This window comes from Lycorma delicatula, chromosome 3 (genome assembly GCF_047948215.1).
Source record: "Lycorma delicatula isolate Av1 chromosome 3, ASM4794821v1, whole genome shotgun sequence".
NCBI classification, from domain to species: Eukaryota; Metazoa; Arthropoda; class Insecta; order Hemiptera; family Fulgoridae; genus Lycorma; species Lycorma delicatula.
In genome coordinates, this window is record NC_134457.1 from 116669349 (window position 1) to 116689273 (window position 19925).

General features: G+C 30.8%; 1 protein-coding gene across 1 annotated transcript in view; it reads right to left on the minus strand.

The window, feature by feature from the left end:
• Positions 1 to 14518: 14518 nt before the first annotated feature.
• Positions 14519 to 19925, minus strand: part of LOC142321199 (RYamide receptor-like) — a 110662-nt gene continuing 105255 nt past the window's right edge. Inside the window, exons 4-5 of the mRNA XM_075359195.1 lie at positions 15661 to 15859; positions 14519 to 14524 (exon numbers count right to left, since the gene is read on the minus strand). Of these exons, the coding sequence (XP_075215310.1) occupies positions 14519 to 14524; positions 15661 to 15859 (205 nt within the window). The remainder of the gene's footprint in view (positions 14525 to 15660; positions 15860 to 19925) is intronic.

The window sequence follows — 19925 nt, forward strand, 5'->3', positions numbered from 1 at the left end:
TATTTCAAGCATCTATAACGCTAATTTTCGCTTTAGAAGCTATAGCTAAGAGAGAAACAAAAGACACAAAAGATTAAAATGTATTATTCTCTTTGAAGATAACCCTTTTAATAATTACGACTGTTCGTGACAGCTGGTATTATTATGAGACAAAGGTTCCAACAGCTTTACATAGAAAGTGATTCAGAAGAAAAGGGGAATGGGAACTGTTTCTACAATTTGGAATACGGAAAAAAGTTCATGCAGACATATGTCCGAAAACGCTTTATCTAGTTAGGCTAGCGAAAATGTTCGCCCGGATTTCAGTTCAACCAGTGAAAAATGTGAATATTGAAATTTTTAAGACGTAAATAAATTAAATTAAATTACTTCTTATGTTTCTTGGCCTAAAAACTCGAATAAAAGCGTTTTCGGAAGTATGTTTTTATGAATCTTTTCCCTAATTTCAAGCTCTAGAATCAGTTTCCAAATTATTTCCCTTTCCTCATAAATCGCTGTGTACATGGTAATAACTACTATTCTCTTGCAAGTAGTTGTAAACTATCTATTAACTGGTATATAAAAATGTACGTCTATAACTGTGACAACTCCTGAAAATCATAAATCGACTATATTTTATCTCATCTAAGATTAAACATACTGATACAGGAAATTGATTTAATACAAGCTTAGCTTAGTATTTACACGTTTGGTCACACACTAAATCCATTCCATTATTTTTCAGGTATTAACCCGCAAAATTTATTAGTTATGTTATTGTGTTAATGTATTTCTTTAATCAGTTTAAGCTGATTCTAACTGATTAAACAATTTTAAGAAATGGGATACCATTATTACTAAGTAATTTGATCAGTAAAGAATGTAAGTTTAAATCGAATGCTTTTAGTAAAATGGGAAAAAAATTTTAAATGAAATTTTTTGTTATCTACCCAGTTTAAATTTGTCAATACGATTTGCTTTTAAGAAATGTTTAAAGTCTATTCTTCATAATTTTTCTTTTACTTAGGAAATAAGGACAATAAAGAAATTTGCCTATAATTTCGTAAATTATGTTTACACCAATAATGCTTACTCGTATATTATTGTAATTTGAAATTCTGCAAAAAATAACTAAATTCCTCTGATACATGAATAGGGGATGAAATAACAGATGCTGAGACCTTTCGTATTTTTGGTGAAATCAGTTGAATGGGCGGTGGAAATCAATTTACTTCTAATTCAAACTGATTTAATGGTGCATTCGTTTCAAGATTAGACTTGTCGTAAGAGTTAACATTAGGACTCCCACGATTAAAAGAGTTTCCAATAGTTCATGGAAAAACATTTAAAAAAACCAAAATTAAATGACCTACATTCAGATGACATCTGAATCTAATTAATTAATCAAAATTTAATTAATCGCTCAATCCAATCCAAAGACATCATGAAAACTGACGAAAAAGAAATATGCTTATTACTCCCATGATGAAAGTTCTCAAATATATAACGGAAGCGATATGCTTTTGTAATATAATCATTTAGTTAGTCGAAGAATTTGATCTTAAGTTCGAAAACAACAAAAAAGGAGTTTTTGCTCCCCACGTCTTTGTGGAGGTTTAGACACTATCATAAAATATTTTTGCTACCTAAGAGACATTAACTTATGTGAAAAAAATGTACCTATTCTTTGAGTCAAAGTTTTAACACTAAGATCCATATTGGATGAATACTGACCAATTGAATAAGACCAATTTGGATGAATTCTGAAAACATCAAGCCAAATTTCATCCAAATTGGTCTATCTAATGTAGAGATACAAAGAAGAATACGATTTAATATACATAGACATACATACGAGTACATACTTTCGGAACTTTTCAAAGCAAAAATTTTGTATTTTACATCGAGGGGAGACATGAAACATCAAGATCTCCAAAAACCCCGACATGTAAAATTTGATCCGATTAGCATACCTTTATTTAAGTGTATAGATATACAGTATAACTATATAATCGGGAAAATAGAAGTTAAATGTTTATATTAATCAAGTTCTAGAATAACTTATGTTAGTAAATATGAGCTTGTAACAAAAGTAAAACCAACAAAGTTTACTCCAGTTTTCTGATTGCATTACTTTTGCCTATTTCTATAACCCCATTTTAGGGTACAGTTTAATATTCCCTTAAAGATTATTTTAAAAACTATAGTTAAAAAGAAGAAATGTTTTTGAGGTTAGCCATAAAAATTTTTTTCTTTAGCTTCAAGTATTGTCTTTTTTTTGGAGTGTACAAAGACAGATAAAATTACTTAATTATAACTGAAATAGATATTTAAGATTTGTTAATACTAAAACGAATTAAATTTCTAATGCGGGATTAAGTATTTAAAAATAATTCACTGAGAAATTAAAATTATTTCTTTAAATTATGAACTTTATTCATCTCACTCAATCTTAAGTCTTTGTTTTTTGTTTCAGATCGTGAATTTTACGCCTTAACCCAATTCCTATTATTACTCCATATTATCTGCCACTTTGCCACTCCTTCAGCTTTATCCATTTAATTATTTTAGCTGAATATACACCGGAAGCGAGTGAAATCACTCTCTAAGAAGCAGTTTTTACCGTTCATCGAATATTAAATACTTTTTTCGTTTTTTTTTTTTTTTGTAAACGTAATTAATATTGAATAATTTCTTTAATTAAAAAGTTAATCCTGTCTGTTATTTATGTACTTCTTAGAAAACTTTGTTTGTCACTATTCACAAAAAAAAAAAAAAAAATCTAGTAAGTTAATAAAAATCAATTGCTTCATTACAGTTATTCATCATATGTAAATGTTGTCATGTAGTTTTGTCAAGAATACGATCACGCACAACCAGTTATCTTATAGGAATTTTCATACCTTAATTTTTTCACAGGCTCATACATTTAGAATTATGTTACCACACACACACACACACACACACACACACACACACACGCACACGCACACACACACTTACTTTCAATCGTAGTAATGTGTGACGAGTATATATTTTTAAAAAAATCTGCGTGGACACCACATGACTTCCTTGCTCGCCTATTAAATTATATATATACATTTTTTGCTGCACTTCATTTAAACTTATTTCATTTGAAAGTGAGATACGTTTTTCCAATTTTTTAATAAAGTGGACAGTTACACAACTAATGAAAAATTAGTTTTTATTAACATCAAATATTTATACAATTATTAATTCAACAATCATACATGAAATATTAGGATAGAGTGAAAGTCCCTTTATTACTCGTGTTACTAGATCAGAAAATGTTAAAACCAAAGAAAGAATAAAAACATTAAGAGAAGATGATAAATATAAAGGGGAAAAAAGTGTTAAGATCAAGGAAAGAACAAAGAGATTAAGAGAGGATGATGAATATAAAGAGAGAAAACATTTAAAACTAGAAAACGTGTACACAAATTAAGATTAGAAGAATTATATCAAACCAAAGAGCGATTAAATGATTATCAAACAAAAAACAAATAAACGAATTGATCAACGCCGACTTGAATGAACTAAAAGATAAGAATTTTTTTGCGATTTATTAAAGATCGGGCATGTATCTCTCAATGTATATGTTGTTCTTGTGAGGGTCTACTTTTCAGTCACTCTGTAATTAACTTTAATGTACATAAAATTATACATATATTCCAGAATAATTAAATAAAATTAAACAGAAATTAAACTAGAAAATCCAAAAATAATACGATTCTGAATTATAATTTCCAGTTAATATTAAATAATCAGTTGTATCACCAAATCTATTACATATAACCGTATGTAATAATGACTATTAAATTACACATACACATTTTTAAAAGTACATAAAATTTTATTTCACTAATTTCATATTTATCTCATTTTATTATTATTATTATTATTATTATTATTATTATTATTATTATTGAATTATAAATTATTGTAAAATAATAATAATAATTATAAAATAATATTAATAATAAATATAATAAAATAATCGTTCAAGGAAGTAAAAACGTGTATAGAAAATAAATAAGCTAGTTTTCATTTCTCATACTTAATAGTAGTATAGCCATCTCATATTCTTACACTTTGTGGTATATCTATCTTTATGGTGACTTGTAAAAAAAATACTAATATAAAAATCACGATTTTAAAGTTTTAAATTTTTATTACTTTTATGTTAAAATGTAAACAAAGATTAAAATGGCAAGCGAACCCTTAAATAACTTTTCGATAGTTAAGGAAATTCTTAAATCAGTAGAAGCGAACTTTTTTTTGAACATCAGTAGAAACATACTTGGGAGGAACAAAGATAACTGGTAGAAAACCTAGGATATCAAAGGATATATTAGAGCTGATGGATGAACGTAAAAAGTGTAAGAATGCTAGTGATGATGAAGGTAAAAGGAACTATCGACAATTAAGAAATACTATAAACAGGAAGGGTAAATTAGCGAAAGAAGAGTGGATAAAGGAGAAGTGAAAGTTGCATACAGGAAAGTTAAGGAGAATTTTTTTATACACAAATTAAAATCTATGTGTTAAACAAAGATAGTACACCGATTTATAATACAAAAGAAAAGGTCGATAAGAGGGTGGAATATATTGAAGGGTTATATGGAGTAAATGAATTAGAAACCGGTGTTACAGAGGAAGAAGAGGAAGTCAATTAGGATGAAAAGGGAGATACAATATTGAGGTCTGAATTTAATACAGCATTAAAAGATTTGAATGGCAGAAAGGCTCCTGGGATAGATGGGATTCTTGTAGAATTACTGCGCAGAGCAAGTAAGAAAGCGATAGATTTACACTGTATAAATTTCTAACTAAACTTCCTTACGAAAAGGGAAGTTCCGTCAGACTTCAAAAAGGGTGTTATAGTCATTATACAAAAGAAAGCAGGAGCAGATAAATCTGAAGAATAGAGAAAAATTACCTTAACTACTCATGCATCAAAAATCTTAACTAGAATTCTCTACAGAAGAATTGAGAAGAGAGTGAAAGAAGACCAATTTGGTTTCAGGAAAGGTATAGGGACAAGGGAAGCAATCTTAGAGCACTCAGGCTAATAATAGAAAGATGACTGAAGAAAAACAAACCGACATACATGGCATTTATAGACTTAGAAAAGGCATTTGATAACGTAAACTGGAATAAAATGTTCAGCATTTTAAAAACGTTAGAGTTTAAGTACAGAGATAGAAGAACAATTGCTATCATTTACAGGAACCAAATTGCAACAGTAATAATCGAAGAACACAAGAAATAAGCAGTAACTAAAAAGGGAGACCGACAAGGATATTCCCTATTCCCGTTCCTTTTTAATCTTCATACAGTACTAGCAATTAAGGATGTTAAAGAACAATTTAGATCCGGAGTAACAGTGCAAGGTGAAAAAAAAAAGATTTTACGGTTTGCTGATGACATAGTTTTCTTGCCGAGAGTATAAAATATTTAGAGGAAACAATGAACGGATGAAGTCTACGCAAGGAATACCGCATGAAAATAAACAGGAACAAAACGAAAATAACGAAATGTAGTAAAAATAATGTAGATGGCCCACTGAATATAAAAATAGGAATAGAAAAGATTACGGAGGAAGAAGAATTTTGTTATTTGGGTAGTAGAATTAATAAAGACGGACAACGCAGTTTAACATTCTCCTCTAGCACCATATTTCAAAAGCTTCTAATCTTTTCTTCTCAGATAATCCGATCGTCCAAGTGTCACTTCCATATAAAGCTACATATACTTTCAAAAATGTCTGCCAAACGTTTAAATTAATTTTTGATGTAAGTAAACTATATTTTTAACTGAAAGCTTTTTTCCCCTATGTAATTTGGCATTTTATATCGCTCCTGCGTTGTTTTATATCGCTCCTTAAACGTTTGGCAGACATTTTTGAAAGTATATGTAGCTTTATATGGAAGTGACACTTGGACGATCGGATTATCTGAGAAGAAAAGATTAGAAGCTTTTGAAATATGGTGCTAGAGAAGAATGTTAAAAATGGGTGAATAAAGTGACAAATGAAGTGGTGTTGCGGCAAATCGATGAAGAAAGAAGCATTTGGAAAAATATAGATAAAATAAGAAACAGACTTATAGGCACATTTTAAGGCATCCTGGAATAGTCGCTTTAATATTGGAGGGACAAGTATATGGGAAAAATTTGCAGGTAGGCAACGTTTGGAGTATGTAAAATAAATTTTTAGGGATGTAGTATGTAGGGGGTTGTACAAAAATGAAACGACTGGCACTAGGTAGGGAATGTTGGAGAGCTGCATCAAACCAGTCAAGTGACTAAAGGCAAAAATAAAGAATAATTACAATTTATTACTTTATGAACACAAGTAAAATAGGACAAATCAATAATAACAATGACTTATATATAAATGGGATAAATTAAAATTCAACCTTACCAACAATTCGTCCGTATTTTTTTTTTTGCAAGCACTTTCGATCATTTCGAAGTAGGTCCATCCGATAAATTTCATTTTTTTATGTGTAACAATTATCGATGAGTTATTTAGGGTAAGAATTTTCCCATACTTTTTAACATTCTCTCTCTCTCTCTCTCTCTCTCTCTCTCTCTCTCTCTCTCTCTCTCTCTCTCTCTCTCTCTCTCTCTCTCTCTCTCTCTCTCTCTCTCTCTCTCTCTCTCTCTCTCTCTCTCTCTGTGTGTGTGTGTGTGTGTGTGTGTGTGTGTGTGTGCGTGTTTTATATATATTTATAATAGGCAGTCAGGGCTCGCTTCGCTCGTGGACCGTCTAACCAGGGGCTCCGCCCGTAAACCCCCAACGTGATCGTCATCCTCATGCTGTAAGAATATTTAGTAATTTATACATCGATATTGATCGAAGAAAAAATAATACCTTTAATTTCATTATATTTCTGTTGCTATGGAGACAGAAATATAATAATGAAGTAAAAGAATTAATTTGTTTTTTCTTTAATGAATATCTTTAATATTTTAATTCCCAAGGAGGTAGTTTATGGCTTAAGACCTTCGTTGGGATAACAACAAATTTACATAAATCTGAAGAAATTTATTTCTGTCCTATGTGCACATGTTTCTGTATCATCAAAATCGGTTTATCGAGTTAAAAGTTATTAGTTTTCAAACACGCCAACACACGTACATACGAATACTAATTGCGATTTTTTTAGTTTTTTAGAGTCCCTGGGTCATCAAACGACGTTTCATGAAATTATGATATCGAAAAACCCGTATTCCATTTTTTTACCGATTATCGTATTTTCTTTCTTGCAGCATTGCTCTAGAGCTATGATGTCAGGAAAATAAAAATAGTATTTCTTTATAACAAAGATACAAATCTTTATACAATATCAATCAACAAACTTTATTTGACGTAAAAATTAATTATTCCTACATCACAAAGAAATCTGCAGATCTTATAATAAAAAAATTATATAACATTAAAAATAAAATATCTTTTATTTTCAAAATGTTAGTGGTAGAATGGCTGTCCCGACCTTTCTATTTAGGGTCGCGCAGCTATTTAGATGGTGGGTTCTCAAAAATTAGATTTCGCCGGGAGAAAGCCTGTCTCCTGTTCGTGGTAATTCACAACCGCAGCTAGAAGATCGGGCGAAGGCGGCTTTGTCGACCACGGAGGGCTGGATGGAAATGCAAAATTCTAAGATTTCTGTGCCCAAGACGAAGGTAATGCTGCTCAAGGATGCAGACAAATTATCGTACAGTCGTAATCCCCACATTAAGTATAAAGGCTGTGTAATCAGCCGAGTTAGAGTTCATAAGTACCTTGGAGTTTTGTTTGCTGTGAATTTGCTGTTTAGGAACCGCATTAGGCAAGTAGCGGCGGACGCCGTCTCTGTTATGCACAAGCTTAGGAGGATTACTCGGAAGAATTATGGTCTGTCGGGCCATCATTTGCATATGGTGTACCGAGGTGTCTTCGAAAGTATGGCCTCTTATGCTGCGTCCGTTTCAGCGCATAGGTTAGACAGAAATCGAGCACTTATTCAGAATTTAAGGAGTGCCCAGCGCAGGCCATAAACGCACTGGTGGTTTTTAAATAACCTTCTACGAGGCTACCACCGTATTGGGAAAGGCCTCCCAATCAATTTAATGGTGAAAGTTCGGGCGGCCATGTGAAAGTTGCGAAGAGCGAAGTATTTGGGATGCAGTTTCGAGCCGGGCCTGTACCGGAGCAGAACGGTGTTCACAATGCACCGTTTTAAATTTCGTTCAGTTGCCCATCTCCCGCCTGAGGAGGAGGTTCTATAGCCTCGCGATGTATGCATGGCAGCAAGAATATCAACCACGACTAAGGGAAGGTCCTTGTATAGATTTATACAGGACTTGGGGGGATGGTATTCCTCTCCTTCGTTTTTAAGGGCAACGGGTGTCCAGGTGCTCTTCAACCACGCGAAGTTGAACCAATATTTGTTTCGGTTCCGCCTGGCAGCTGATGAGTTGTGCGTCTGCGGGGAGGTCCATTCGAACGAACATATGATGTTCGACTGCTTAGCTCTTGGAGGGGGCTAAGGGGGCTCAAACTCATAAGGGGAAAATTGGCCACTCATAAGCGGCGAGTCGATGTGGCGTAAGCCGCATTATCGGACCGTGTGGGTGTTCCTTGATGCCGTTGGTTTATTCAACCGACATCAGTAGTTTATTTAAGGGAGATTCCTACCTAGCAGCTGTGGGAAGCTACCCGAGAGTTATGTCTGGCCATCAGCCAATTAAAGCTTCAAGCGCTTTAAAATTGGTGGACAGGTATTTGCTCGCATTCAGCGACCTAGGCGTGGCAGGGAATAGCTGTATTGATGAGGTAAATCTAATTTATCGAATGTCATACATATTTTTGTAGTTGACGGGGTGCGCCTACCCATTTTAAAATATATGACAAGTGAGCGGTGGGACTCGAAGCAAGTGGTATGCGGCACCATGCTTAGTTCTTACACGCATTTAGGTTAGCTCTAGGAGCTAATTAGGACACTGGTCGCTAAACTGATTCGAGGCTCAGTAGCCGTTTGTCGCACAGATATTCGGTCCTATGCTTTAGAGCGACCGAATGGGGTGGTGGCAGGAGAAATGCTATGCAAATCAATCAATGCAAATCTTGCCACTGTCAGTCGGCAGTCGCAGCGAGCACAAATTGGTAGGTCTCTTTGAGTCATCAGATATCAATGGGTGAACCTAGTTTGCCCTATTCACAAATGGCAGATAATAACCTCCTCTCAACGGTTATTTCTGCATGAGAAGCTCCAAGGTGAAACAGTGTTTTTAACTGGGTTTTTAACAGTGTTTTCTCATGATTATAATAATCGTTTAGTGCATCTATAGAATTCAACCTAATTTCTCTTGAAAAAAAGATCTTTTCAAACATATACAAATAAGTACTTTGTATATCGTGATTTTCACTATGATTTATTTACTTAAATAATAAATTGTTAAAATATATTTAAACAATTCAAGTATAACTGTTTACGTTTTTACTATTATTACAGAAGACGTTAATTAAAATAATGGAAATATCTGAGAAACATCAACGCAGTATAATTATTTGTGTTTTGATATTGTCTTACTTTATTATAATTTTTACTCATTGTGTAATTGATAAAATTAATAGTTTTATACATTTTTTTTCGGTAAACTAGAATACTACCACAAGAACATGAGATTCGATTATTGTATAAAGTTATCACAAAATCAAGGATCAACAATCAAAAATTATCTAATTTATTAAATTGATCGATGTAAAATAAAATAGACACTGAACCGATGAACAAATCGGGAATAAATATTAGTAAGGACTGCGTGTATAAGATGCTGATAAATCAGTAGATGGACGGTACATTTTCTTTCCATAATCTACAATTCGTAAAACAAAAATTTATTAGAATATGTTTTTACATTAATTATTAATTTTAACTTATTTCTATAGTATTATTATCTTTTTAATTTAAATGACTTTTAGATTTATTTTAAATATATAATTCAATCGACAGTCTTTAATAACTTAATTAGATATTCGCATAGTGCACTTTTTCACTTAAGTAGACGAGTTATTTTAAGTAATCTGTAACAGCCACCTGTTAAATTTTCACGGTACGCCCACACACTTTGCTTCGACTTCGGCTAGTACTGAAAATCACTGTCTATATCTTTTCATGCTTTGGAAAAGCCTAATTTAAAGAGATACTGCTGCTTTTGTATCGCGAAACAGCGTTGAATTTCTGTTTCACCAAGTGAACAGAATACTAAAAATCACTCAACATTTTAAGAAGTCCACATTTTCTTTCAATCAATAAATAAGAATAATTTACGTTTAACAAAACTATTCACTGTATTTAATACTAAGAGTACCAATAACATCTTTATGGAACTTTAAATACTTTGTAACCTTTGTGATGCTGGCTTTGTAATTAAAAAAGCTATGTCCCTCATAAATAAGAAATGAATGTAAGATTGTAGTTGATATAATAGTCTCATCGTGCTATAAAAATCTCTCTCATTAAGAAAGCAATATCCATAAAAAATATTACAAATCATCAAACCTCAGAACACTATCAAAACACTATTACGTATTTCAGTCTCGCTGCGTATTTACTTCATGCCTCAGATCAGTTTTACGCATTCAGCTTTTACCGTACCTTTGCAACACGATTAAACAATTATCATTGTAAATGATACCACTCTATTGTGGAGTGACATCGTCTACGCCTTTCATCCGAAGATCTCTGATTCGAATCCGGGTCAGACATAACATTTATCAAACGCTACAAAATTTCCATTTCATATTCGCATGCACAAGCTTCGAGCTTATATGATGAATTAATCATCCAAAAAAACGATTTCATAAAATGTCGTTTTTTAAAAGAATCAATATAAATATGAAAATACTGGTTTATAATTAATAAATAATTAATTTAATGAATAAAGTTCTCTAAATACATTCCAGTTCATTTTATTATTAAAGATTGTCTGTTTTTATGTGCAGAAAGGCTCATATTAAAGTAATATTACTATAATTTTTATATGTGTCTGTCTGCTTTTTTTACTTATATGTACAGTTTGAATGACATTTTTAATTTGTCAACAAGGTTAACGATTTTTTTTTTCAGAATGTCTACTGTATAAAAAATTTAACCGTATTACCGTATTTAATTTTAATTCAAAATATTATAAAATTATTTTTCCAATTTATCGCAAGGCTGAATTTTATGTTTTCCTCTTATACATAGAGATGTATACTCTATGCCTTTATCTACTCAACACTTTTATACGAGTTCGTGTTTTATCCTTTGTGCCGCATTTGCTTTACACGGTTACGTAACTTCTATTTAAAACATCAATCAACAAAGATAAATTACGTAGTTATAATATACAAAGAAGCTCTGAAATTTCATTCACCTTATTCCGTACATAAAAAATGTTACGCACGAAAAAATATATTTTAATTTTTAAGAAAATATGTTAATTTAATTCTTAATATCTTAAATGAATTGTGTTTAATATGCGTATTCCTTTAAAAAAAAAACTCTCAACATTATCTTTTTTAAAAAAACTCGTAAGACTAAAATAATTTGTAGTTTTGGAGGAATTGAAAATAAAATAATAATAATTAATATTTAGCTTCCTTAAAATACTAAAATAATGAAGTTTAATTTTTTGGGGAATGATTATTCGCGAGAAAACCCGTTTATAAAATTGGGTTACCCATAATTCTCCCTAGGTTTAACTTATTATGTAGATAATTTTATGTTGTAGGTAAAATTTATAGCAATAATCACCATTAAGCATCTAGTTACTTTGTTGCTTTGTCCAAAAATAAGATTTGAAAACTTAAAAGTGACCAAATAAATTTTCTAAAGTTTAACATAAAACGCATTACTCTTTCATACCCTTCACTTAGTAAACTTAGTCACTTCACTTAGTAAACATGGTCAAGCTCGTACCCTTTTACATGTTTTTCTCAAATCAGTTAGTTCTACTAAATCTGCCCTTAGTTTACATTAAATGGGAATGGTTAATAATTTTAGTTTGACATTAAAGAATAATTTTTTTTGTAAATATCCAAGGGAAATTTGATCTGTTTTAAATGTTAAAGATATAAAAAAACAGAAGAATATCTTATGAACCAAAAGCTTACATGTATCTACAAACCTGTTTATTACTTTATCATCTACTATTTTAAAGTCATACCTGAATATATTATTCAAGATATATTGATAAGTGAATTCTATTCAAGAAATCATAACGTACCTAAAAATATAACCAAACAGCTACTAAAATGTACATGACGTGTACCGCTATGACAATTCCCTGTTGTGATAAAGATCTTCAGAACTCGACATCCAATTGGGGGGTGTTAAAATCAGAGTCTCGGTGAGGGATCCTCTTGGGGACCCCTCATTTGAGGCATAAGGCACAGACAAGACCGAGATCTGGCCTTCTGCAGTATTACTGGATCCGGAGTCTCCTCGCTGGGGGTTAAAGGCTGGCACAATAAAAAAGATCCAACCGGCGGGCCGACCTGCCTTGCCGGACGTACAGCTGTGGGCGGGAAGGCCCGTTAGAGTTAAAGAACACTCCCATGGGCTGAATTATACTTATCTGTGGGTCTGGCTCAGGGGAGGGGGATAAAAAAAGGTATTAAAATGTAATAAAATCAATTATAGTATCGGAAAGCAATAAAAAACCTAATAATTAGCGATTTTCAAAAATATAGTAAACTTTAGTTAAAAGAATATTTTTGAATGCAAGATATATAAACTGTGAAGTTTTAAATTTTTAAAGTAAACAATAAGTATTGTAATGTCTACACAATCTTTAAATTCCATAAAAGCTTTTTAACTTTCGATTTTAGCTAAGAAATATTGCGAGTTTACTAACTACTATTACGAATAAGCAATGTTGTGATAAGTTAGACCAACCCGAAAATATGACTACGCGCTTTTCTGTAATGGTTCGTGTATTTCATAAAAACAAGAAGGAAAATGATTAATCTTTAACGAAAATAATTTTTTTTTATAAATACATCTTAGTGAATTAGATTCACTGATAAATATAAAATATAATAAATTTTATTAACTACCTCTACAGATTGAAACCAAGTAAAATAATATTAAATAATTCTATTTTTAATTTTACGTAAACTTTCAGGTTGTTTGAGATCTATATGGAAAATCTGAATTCAAAGTTTGAACATTATGTCAAGTGCAATGTAAAGAATACAAAACTAATTTTTGTTATAATTTGGAGGGAGAGACCACCATCAGATAAGTCTGGTGACATTATTTTATGTTACTTGCACGTTGATTATAATGACTGATTTTCCTCATCAATCATGCAAGGCCAAGTAATTCATTTTAAAAGATGAAGTACTGCTACAATTATTAGAATTCCTCTTGTTTTTAAAACAGAAATTGTTAATAAAATACATATATCACAAGCCGGTCGCGAACGAAGCGAGCCCTTCCCGCCTAGCCAGCTGGATTGTGTTCGTTATACTCACGGCTGTGAGAATATTACTGATAAATAACAATTAAAGTATACAGACTTTAAAAATACCTGAGAAAGAAACTAAATTACTAAAAACAGAATAGTACTAACTATAGTACCTGAAGTACACACACCTTTAGCAAGGAAAACTTTACAACTTCACTCCCCAAGGGGGTTAGGGCCTTCATCTATGGTTATAAACCTTCCCTGGGATAACATGAATGTATCAGGAAAATTTTAAAGCAAACTAACGGTTGTTTCTCGCCAGATGCTGTTGCAAACAAACAAAGAAATAGATAAACGTTTGCGTTTATATATTGGACACGTATATAATATTTTTTTTTTGTATCTCAAATTATATACAATCAGTTTTGTAGGTAGAAACTATAAATAAATTTTATCATAATAAGCAAGTATAAAAGAGTTTACTAAATGCATTCTAAAAATATCAATAGTAAATAAAAAATAGCATGTACAATGATAAAGTTTACACAACTAGGTACTAAAATCCAAAAAAGTCCAATAATACGAATAAAACCATAAAGAAAAAGAAAAATTAAGTTAAGAAAAAATGACACCAGAAACACAATCATTAATACATAGATAGCATTTACTTAAACATTATCCTGATTCCGTAGGGGAAGACACCCTCCATGTGGCAGTTTTGGTCGTCACGCCACCCTCTTCGTTCCTAGCCCTTTACCGTAGGTCATCTTCAGAACCCCGGAAAAAGGCATCTCTCAGCCTTGTTCTATCCTCAGTCAGGATACCACCGATGCGAATACCACATGTGATCTTCCCATCGGTGTACTACTAGGAAATGAACTCTTTCAAAAAAAAAAAGGCATCTATGTCGAGTCTTTAAAAAAACTGAGTGACATGAAGAAACTGAAATTTAAAACACAACTACCTACCCGATAGGTTAGAAGTTAAGTTCAACACGCAGCAATAACATAACACAAAACAGGAAATAAAAATAAAGTTAAAAATAAAACTAAATAAATAAAACACTACATAAACATCAAACCTAATGACACAAAAACAACAAAACCAAAACACAGGAAAGACCAGGCGGAACCCTAAATTCCCCTGGCAGCCCGTTTTCTTGCCAGGTACCCGATGAAATTTTCAACGATTACCCATTCGGTCCGGTTTTTCCAATTCTCACGGAGATCTAATGTCCAGCCGAAAAATAGTCTCCGTGCGCAAAAGTTCGTATTTTACATGGTATGCGTCATTTAGTTGTTCACAACTCAAGAATAGAAGCCTCTTCCCGATTATTTCTATTAGGTTTCTTGGTCTAATACATGTAATCGCTTTAACCAACATCTCAGCCATTAATCAAGAGGTTAACAGCAAGTTGGTTACTGAGTCATTAAAAATATTTCGAATTTGTCATTCAGGTTGCCATCGATTTCAAAATACCCGTAAAAATTTAAAAAAAAAAATTTGTTGTTGATATGAATTTCAATATATTAATCGCAGCAATAAATATAATAAAATGTTGTTATTATTAAATGTTATCGTGTAATAATAAACATAATTATAAATAGTAATTCTACTTAACAAAAAATGGTAATTAACATTAAAAATTAAAATATAGAAATTATTTACGGTAAACTGAGTATTATTAATTTTCCTTGAAATAATTTTATACACTTAAAAGTGTTTATATTAATGTCTTAAGCCTCTTAATTCAATATTCACATGAAATAAGCTGAAACACTTGTTAAGTATTTCTCTAATGATATCATAAATATTAAAGAAACATTTAAAAGTACGATGTTTCGTTTTTGTTACGTTTAAAAACTCATCAACAAAATCGTTTTAAAATTTTGCAACTAAAGAACGGAAAATTGTTTATTTTACAAAGTAATATTTTAACAGTTTTATAAAGTATTTATTTTTATAAAGTAATGATGCTTTATTATTATTTATGATCAAATAAAATTGCAGTAAAATAAGTAATCACGCTGCATGCAGTTTGATTAAATAATTTTTTTTCGTATTAGGTTACAATAAATGTTTTTTATGTTAAATGTTAGTTATATTTATACAACCATATTAATGAGGTGTTTTTTATTTATTTATTTATTAATTACTTTTTAATAAAATGGTTTTAACAAAGTATATAGGGAAAAATAAAACTGCTGATATTCTTACCTTTCTTTTAGAACGAGCTATACGTAAATCTCTTGCATTTTCTGCTTCTCCTGGTGGTCGTTTTCCCCAAACGACTACAGCGATACTAGCGTATGTAAAAACCAACACAGTTAGCGGTACAGCATATTGTAATACTAACAATACTACACCGTAATAAACCCGTGCTTCATTTGATTCCCAGTGTTCGTTGCATACCGACCTGTAATAATAGAAAAAAACAGTGAATAAAAGAGATTAATATTTTCATGCTTTTAAAAATACAAGAATATTGTAACAAATTTGTCTGTGAAACAGATTTTATTATTACCCCTATTTCTAAGTTGTAAAATTAGAATTATTTATTCGTTACATTTATAGCTGTAGATTACTTGAAGCGCAAAAGGTAGCCTTTTTAAAATGTTGTAAATTTTATCATAATTTTTTTAGAAAACGATTATTAAATTTTGAAAATTTTGATGAATATAACTTATTTTTTTGCCAACGATATGAGAAAAATTATTTCTAGAATCTATTTTTCAATAAAAATAAAAATAAATTACGTAATATTAATTAACAGCCTAAATCTGCACGGTAATAATTATCTAATTTTAAATTTATATGTGAATAATAATGTACCATTTTCTCATAATATATTATTGTGTTTCTATATAGTATTTAAGAATTCACCTTAGTATGTTGGGAATATGAAAAATTTTTTGTCCTTAAAGAAAATTTTGTTCTGAAACTGTTTCAAGATAATATGCAAGTTACTTCATTTTTTTGAAGGATATATTTATACAATAAAAATGAAATAAAACAGAGATAAATAAAATAAGAGAGAAGAAAACAAATCTAGTAAATACTAGTTAATAATAGATTACAGCGGATTGTTATTTACAGCTTCATCTTTTGTAAACAGTGTAATTTGAAAAACTAATAGACTACAAAAAATTCCTATAAATATACACTTTAGTAGACTCTATGCTCATGTCATTATTTATATTATCTATATTAATTTTTAAGTTTAAATGTGATGAGATTTAAATTTATAAATATTTAAATTTCTAATAGCTTTAACGAAGTGTACAGTATTAGCCCACTGCGCGCTCAAGATTCCTGTCACCTAGGTACAAGGCTTACTTCCCGCATCGGGTTGGATATGGAAGTACATTGAATGAATTCAAAAGAGGGGTTCAGCTATGTCGTTCAATCAATGATGATTCACTTTTCCTGAAATTACTCGTCCTCTCTTAAATAAAAAATAATGTGCACTTAATTAAACAAATTATTACCGTAGTTTACCTAAATGCTTAAAAAAAATAACATGAATTTACTATTGTGAATAAATATCTGAATCAGCTCTATAGTCATTTATCTTAGGAATTGCATAAATCCGTATGTTATATTAAAAAAAATATAACTGAGAGCAGTTATCCGGCAGGAACCGCAGGGAAATACTCTTCAGCATGACTAAAACATTAGAAGGGTTTTGTCAAGAGTTCCTCTTGGTTTAACCTTGGTGGTTCAAATACAACGACAATAAAACACAAAAAGCCTAGAACAAAACACCAGCGCCTACTAGGGCTTCAGAGAGTCAATACAAATAAATCTGGAGATATTCGACGTAGAAGAATTTGCTTAAAGGAAGAAACTTTTAAGCGCTCTTTGTACTTACATAAAGTATTTTTGTAATGAGATTTCATAACGGCGGCTATAGTTGTTACTTAATAAATAAACAATTTTTATAAATTAAATCAAATAATTCAAATGGATAAAAAAAACATCGACAGTATCACTGAAGAACGGTATGCAGCCAAAATATATTGTCGCTTGTTCGCGGCTCTACCAGGACACTGAGGACTAACAATTAAATGTGTTAATATAAATACGATTTATTGCTCTAAGATAAAAAATAAACAATAAAAATAATAATAAACAACAATAATAATAATTATACGTAATAATAATAACAATAATACTAGGGATAGTGAAATAAATGGCACAAAATAATATTTCGTAATTCGTAAAATTTACGAAAAATGTAAAAATGACGGTTCAGTATTTGACAGTAAGCGCGAACCAATGTTCTCTTCACAGAATGTCGATGCTGTCAGACCAGCATTGCTGAGGAGCACGGGCAAATCAACAAGAAAAGCAGCAGCACAACTTGGCACTTATAGATGATCTGTGCAGCGAATTTTAAAAACTGATATGCACTTGTAGCTGTACAAAATAACAATGCTGTCTAATTAACGGTTGGCAACAAACATCAAAGAATGGCATTCGCTGAATCGGCTGTGAACGAAGACGTATTATCTTACAATGTTTGGTTTTCAGATGAGGCACATTTTCACCTAAACAGAATTGTTAATAAATGAAATGTGCATTTTTGGAGTTTCGAAAATCCACACGTGGTTTATGAAAACGTGCATCACACTTCAAGAATTACGGTAGGGGCCGCTGTCTAAAAAAAAACGCTGTGTAAAAAGAATAATATTCTTTTTTGAACAGAAAGTGAACAGTGAACGCTATCTAAACATGCAGCGTAATAATTTTTTTCCTCAGCTTCTTGGAAAAGGTTTTCAATTAGAAAACGAGTGATTCGTGCAGAATGGAGCCATACCAAACACAGCTGATGTTGTTTAAGACTTTCTGTATTAAAATTTTAACGTAAATGACATTTCAAAACGATTTCCTAATCCTTTTACGTGGCCAGAACTGGCGCCCGAACAGTCCTGATTTAAATCCAGTGTGATTATTTTCTTTAGGGATTTCTACAGGAAAAGATTTTTCCTAAACATCCACGTGCAGTGATGGAACTGTGAGGGCTGATCATTGAGTCGTGCAACGAGATAACCGAGGATATGTGTCGTCGAGTTATTAAAACATAAGTGTTTGTGTAGAACAAATCGCTAAACGTGATGGTGGTCATATCGAACTTGTGATAAGCAAAACATAATCTACCGGTTTACAGTAAACACGATGTATTTCTGTTGTACTTTTCTGTATCGCGATTTAAATAAATATTTTTTAACCAAATCAAATTTTGTTTCAACTTCGAGCGCCACTCTGTATTTTAAACTGAAAATTGTTCTAAAACGTCTTTAAAATAATTACTTTATTTGAAATAATAATTAAAAAGTATATAATGGTATAGTTAAATAATAATTAGAGTATTTCTAAATAATTATTTAAAAATTTGACATCTTATTGTAATCTAGGCGTCTCTTGTATTATATAAAATTTATGTAACTATATATATATATATATATATATCGTAATAGAAAGTGTTAGCAGAAGACCGATGGTTATTTAACAGTAATAAATAACTGAAGTAACAGTATTCATTAAACTGAATGTCTGATGGGGTTAATATAAATTATCCATACACATTACGTTTAACAGATATATTAATTTGCTGTTGTAATGCTGTAACATAATTGCCAAAAAGACTTTTAAAATCCTAGAAAATTAGTATTGGAAAGAATACAATTGTAACTACAAATATTCAGAATTTTTCTGCGATTGAAATGATCCAATATTACCACATTTAATACATAAAAACGATTAGTAATTGCTATAAAAATTCCATTACATTGTCGATGTTAGTATGGAAGAGATCTTATTATTATCTTTTTTCATTAAATAAATTTGAACTAAAATATTCTACATAAAGTATAATAATTTTTCTTACTAATATTAACCAGATTATAGTTATTTGTATTTTCCATAGGAAAATTGTAATATTCACAATTTAAATTTAATCTCATAATAAAATTGTTCTACAGAAAATTCAATAGGGATCTTTAGCAGAATGCTATTCCTTAATTCATGTAGAAGTCAGAAATTTCTAATAAAATAGGTTAAAAACAGGGTGTACAAAAACAGTTTGCTTTGAACAAAGATTTGCATATAAATTCGTTACATATGTATAAAACTAACCTAAATATATATAGATATATATTTTATATATATACATATATATATATATATATATAAAATTAACCTATGAACTTGTCTTAAACTGTACGTTATAAAATTCTCAGCATGAATACACAAGTAATTTAATAAAATTAAGTACTCTGAAGAATAATAATGTCATAACTGTAGTATAGAAAATTATTGTTTCGTAGTATTATGTGTACACCTACAAATTTGATTATCTGCCCGTTTTTAAAATTGCCCTGAAATTTTTAATAAAAGACTTTGATATAATGCCACTTTTGATTCAAAAATTTACATAATTCTGTTTTTATTTACGATACATCTCAAATATAAACATATAT